Here is a 4,879-nt window from a genome sequence, read left to right as displayed (position 1 = left end):
ACACTTAGAGACAGACAACCAAGCACACTCACATTCACACCTACGGACAATTTAGAATCACCAATTAACCTCAGAATGTTTTTGGACTGTGTGGGAGGAAGCCGGAGAACCCGGAGAGAACCCACGCTGCACGGGGAGAACATGCAAACTCCTCAAATGAATCACCTACAAGAAATTCTAATCAAGCAACCAACTGCCTATAGGAGACGCAGGAAGGAGGTAGCCACAAACAGCTGTAGGATATTCCCACTAAATCCTTTTGGTCAGATAATACACAGACACAGGAGTTTAAAACAAAAGATGAGTATATGAGCCATAAACGTAAACATTCCACAGCAAAATGAGGTTAAAATACAAAGAGTTGTAGAGGGGGCATTCACTCCACATAAGTTTATGCTTACACAGTTCTGTCTCCTGCATAGGCATACTGAGTCTGAGCGACTGCAATGCATCACCCTTGTGAACCGTGACCTCAGCACTAGCCCCCTCAGACTTCTCTAGCATCATGGCTTGATAAGGAGCCACACCTGGGGAGGGCTCTTGGGTCTGCGAGTTGATAGGGGAACTGGTGCACTGGGGAGGAGCTGTCGGAGGCAGGGACCCATTTAGAAGGGTGTCCCCTGCAGCACCGAAGCCCTCTGCAAGTCCGTTTTCATTTGGCATCACATCTGAACTGACAGGACCTGAAAGAGAAGGGGGAAGAAAAGCCCTGAGGAATGTGATAATTAGTCATGATAAGTCCTTACGAACTAGTCAGAGTGTATGTGATTCTCTTGGCAAACTGGCTGGACAACTCTGTTGAGCAACAACAGCTTAAGTCAAACGGGTAACAGGAAGCATTCATGCAACACTTAGCTACAGAAGCATCCATTCAGCTGCATCTTCTCTTGTGGTAAGGAACACAGCTAGGGCTCATCATGCAAAGCAAACATTTAAAGGCCATGAAAATCAGTTATCTCTCAGCTTCTCAGCCACAAACCAAGAAAAATGAGTGAGAACAGGATTGTTCAATTTATATGACAGAGTTTGTATGTCTCCTTTTCACTGGTTTGAAGTGGCCTTGCTGTAACTGGGAGAAGGTCATTCAAATATTCAATATACATTTTTGTGCACACCCAAATTTAGTTTTTAAAGTCTGCTCGAACTTTGGTGGTAGTTGTAGGAATGTATGTTTATATTGCCAAGCCACACATCAATCAAAATTGATCAAACCATATCCATAAAGTCCTGATGTAGCAGATAATTTTGTGTAAAAATGTTAAACCTTTATTATTAATTCTTTAAAAATAATATAAAATAATGTTTTTTTCAATCTTTTATGTTTTTTGTTGTTTTTTGCTAATTTACTTATGAATATGGAAATTTGACAGAAATATGATTGGAAAGATTCAATACCAAGCTGACAGAGGCTTTAAAAAAAACAAATTCAAAATTGTTGCATATAATTCCTCAATAATACATACAAAAGAGAATGCTGTCAATTTAATGAATTTAACAAATCAAAATCAACTTCCTGGTCTGTTGCTTTGATTTCGACATTTTTTTTTCTTTCTTTCTTATACATCCAACAATTCAAACACTCTAAAATACCCTTTGCTATGTTAATTTTTACTTCCTAAGTCTTGTGCCCTGTTAACTGTAAGCATTGTTGCCCCTTGATGAAGACTGCGTGGAATTCAGTTCAGCTATTTAACACATCAGTTCAAAGATCCATGTAACATGGAGCAGTAAAAGGCCTTAGGCTTTTGTAGGAGGCACAAAAACAGGTCATGCATAGCAGGATACAAGTGTTAGATAAAAGAGATACCAGCAACTTTTCTAAAGGTGAAAGGATTTTGCAGATCACAGAGCGAGTTGGAATTAAGTACAGGACACTGTGAGAATGCATGTCGGCGACACAAGTGATGCCGCTTTATGTGAAGATCACATGTATATTTCTTCTCCATGTATCCCGGCTCTACCAACTTACAGTTGCCACTTTTTTTTGCTCAGTGGTAGGTAGGAGTTGGAGCCCCATAATAATATAATACAGACAAACCTTTACGCACAATAAAAAAAAAACAAATCTTTTGCTACTAGGAGTGCATCAGTACTCACCATTATGAATTCCCTCTTTTGCGTTTTGTGTGTTCTCCAGTCCTTGTTTCAACTGGGCATCAGTCTCTTTGGATTTTATAACTCGATCTTGAAAAGCATTGGCCTCCATCTGAGCTGCCTCTGACTGGTTAGTATCCACCTCCATTGAGAAATGTCACAGTACTGCTGGTGCGCCTTTGGAAAGAGTGTCTCACAAAACCATCTTCTTAGGAGGCAGGCGAGTCAGGAGCATGTCAGTATCCAGGAGAAGGCAGACAACACTAAAGAGAGAGAACATGAAGTTTGAATATAATTCATTACAAACATCAATACAGACGACAGAAGACCAAGTTGCAGCTCCTCATCAGTGACCTTTTTTAGCCGCTAATAACGTTATGTAACAACGCAGCATGCTGTAATTTAAACATAAGCTCGAGTCAAGAGCTAAGGCTTGCTAGTTAAGTGGATTGCGTCGCGTTAAATATACCTTAAACTGGATCAGCGTTTAACGACTCTACGTTTATTCAAAAAAGCAGATATAACATTTTTCGCAAATACTATGACAGGACATGACTGACAGCATTTATCGACAAAGGCTCAATTACAAACGATTGAATTAAATCTTTGAAGGAATGTGTTCATGCAAACTGCATGGAAGCCAGAGATACGCTTTATCAAGCAGCCAGCAGACATTCAGATTCAAGCTCTGATTGCGAAGATTGTGGGAGAATAACAGTTTTGTTAAGGAGAAATTGCTGTCTGACACGTGTTTTCTGAATTTCCACTAATCCAGTATAATATAAGTAAGCCATGTTTACGATTTGAATGTATTTGTAGATAGGCAACGCCCGATTTGCATTTATGGACTAACAAAAATGCAGGCATTGGTTTGTCTTTTTGAAGGGGGGAAGGTCGGCTCACAGAGCGATGACAGCAGTATTATTCAAAGCTCCTCCATGTTTCGTGTTATACTATCATCGTGTGCCATCTGTCACTTTAGTTGTTAATGATAACCTTTGACTCATAAGCTGTGCTGCTAATTTAGCTGCCTGTCAGTAGCTCGGTTACTGAGTCTCTGCTCAGCGCGGGTCCTGCTGGAGTCAGCACTTCAAAACAACAGAAAACAGTCACCGATAAACGTAAATGTAAAGGTTGTACATTACCCGTTGTTGGGTTGGCTGATTTTAGCTCATCCACACCAGCCAATGACACTAATGACAGACCACAGGGAGGAAGGGAAACACCAGCTAGCGATGCTAACGAGACAGCTAGCGAGCTGGATGTGTTTACGACGGGACCTGTCAAGCTAAATAAGCTAAGTCGCTAGCTACAACCGAAAGCGCCGCTGGAGGAGTAATTTCTGAAATATTTTAAGTGGTGCAACGACGTACCTACTGTCGTGTAAGTATGTTACAAGCCCAGCGAGTAAATTATAAAATGACAATTTCGGTTAATGTTACGAAAGACAATAAATGCTCACCTTTTTGCGAGCTTCGCCTTTTACTACGTGGCTGTTTAGTTTCCGTCCCTTCTGTGTCCGACTAGAAACAAGGAGCGCTGACGATATACTGCCAGGGAGAACAAATGAAACCTGCCAGGTAAATGAATTCCCTCTGTATGTTCTCACATGGGGTGAAAAGTAAATAAAAAAAACATATAGTATGATTTTCTGAAATAGTTGCAATGCAAACGTATATTGCAGTGACACATTTATTATACGTGCCATCATAAGGAACGCATAACGCTAGTGGTGAATCTGTCGGATGTGGCACAGTGCTTCACTCTTGTGGTCAAAGAGCTGCGCCCTACTTTCCAGCTGTGCAGCTAACATGCAGCTGCGGATACCACGACAAGTGCCATTACAAGCTGTTTATGAGCCTGATGCCATACGGAGCACAGAATTCACTGAGTGCATTAATATGCACTTCATTGTATCATGTCACTACTTAATGTAATGAGATTAAACTGGATTCCACACAGAGGATTTGAGTTAAGCTATATTTGCAGTGACCTTGTAATTAAACATATTTACACACACTTTATTTCCTCTGTGCTAATTATCATCACAGTTCCCTGGTTGTGTTTTGATCCAATGTGTCTACAACATTTTTATTTTTATTTATTTGTTGTTGTGTTTTTTTTTATTACAGTACTACCACCACTAAAAATATGAATGTGTTTCCATCATCATGTATAAAAGCTGGGTGAGTGACAAGACCATATGTATCACTCAGACCATGTTGAGTCATGGCTTGACTTCCTTCTGACAGATGAAGAGGGGCAGGTTGTGAGAAAAAGTTTGTGCATTCAAGTTGGCCAGCTGCATCCTTCAAGTGTCCCCATCTGATTTGAGATCTGCTGGCTGCATGTAGGTACATGGTCTGTCACCATCCTAGCTCCAACTACAATGATAAGGGGAAGACAGTACAAAGCTGACATTAAGACAACCAGATACAATAAAATGACTTGAGGATTTCCTTTCTGAAAATAAATAAAATGTGAATCTAATGTGGAGTGATGACTCTTGCATTGTTTTCTTTAGTTGTGTTTAGTACAGCATTGATCTCCTGTTTCACTTGTGTTGTTGTTATTGTACTTGCCATGATGTGTCAATAAGCATGAGATTTATTGTGATGCGTGTTAAATTATCATCAGTTTCTCTGTTCACTGTTCATTTGAAGTATATGCATGGTGACTGTTAGGCAAAATAAGCCTCACATGTTGCCTCATATAATGACAAAAAAATAGATCCCCATACACTCCAGTTTTCATAGTCCTACAAATAAGTTAACATCACGATTTT

At 40.1% G+C, this 4,879-nt stretch overlaps 1 protein-coding gene across 3 annotated transcripts in view; it reads right to left on the bottom strand.

The window, feature by feature from the left end:
* The window catches only part of golga3 (golgin A3), a 17,169-nt gene extending 13,561 nt beyond the window's left edge, over positions 1–3,608 (bottom strand). The window contains exons 1-3 of one of the 3 annotated variants that reach the window (XM_008297369.1): positions 3,557–3,608; positions 2,098–2,357; positions 402–683 (exon numbers count right to left, since the gene is read on the bottom strand). In XM_008297369.1, coding sequence (XP_008295591.1) covers positions 402–683; positions 2,098–2,242 — 427 coding nt within the window. In that variant the 5' untranslated portion in view covers positions 2,243–2,357; positions 3,557–3,608. Of the gene's footprint in view, positions 1–401; positions 684–2,097; positions 2,358–3,239; positions 3,310–3,556 lie in introns of those variants that run through there. The other 2 variants (XM_008297387.1, XM_008297378.1) reach the window with 2 other exon arrangements.
* Between the last annotated feature and the right edge of the window lie 1,271 nt (positions 3,609–4,879).

This window comes from Stegastes partitus, unplaced genomic scaffold (assembly GCF_000690725.1).
Source record: "Stegastes partitus isolate 25-593 unplaced genomic scaffold, Stegastes_partitus-1.0.2 Scaffold26, whole genome shotgun sequence".
Classification (NCBI taxonomy): domain Eukaryota; kingdom Metazoa; phylum Chordata; class Actinopteri; family Pomacentridae; genus Stegastes; species Stegastes partitus.
The sequence above is the reverse complement of the archived record's forward strand: the minus strand, read 5'-3'. Positions and strand labels throughout refer to the sequence as shown.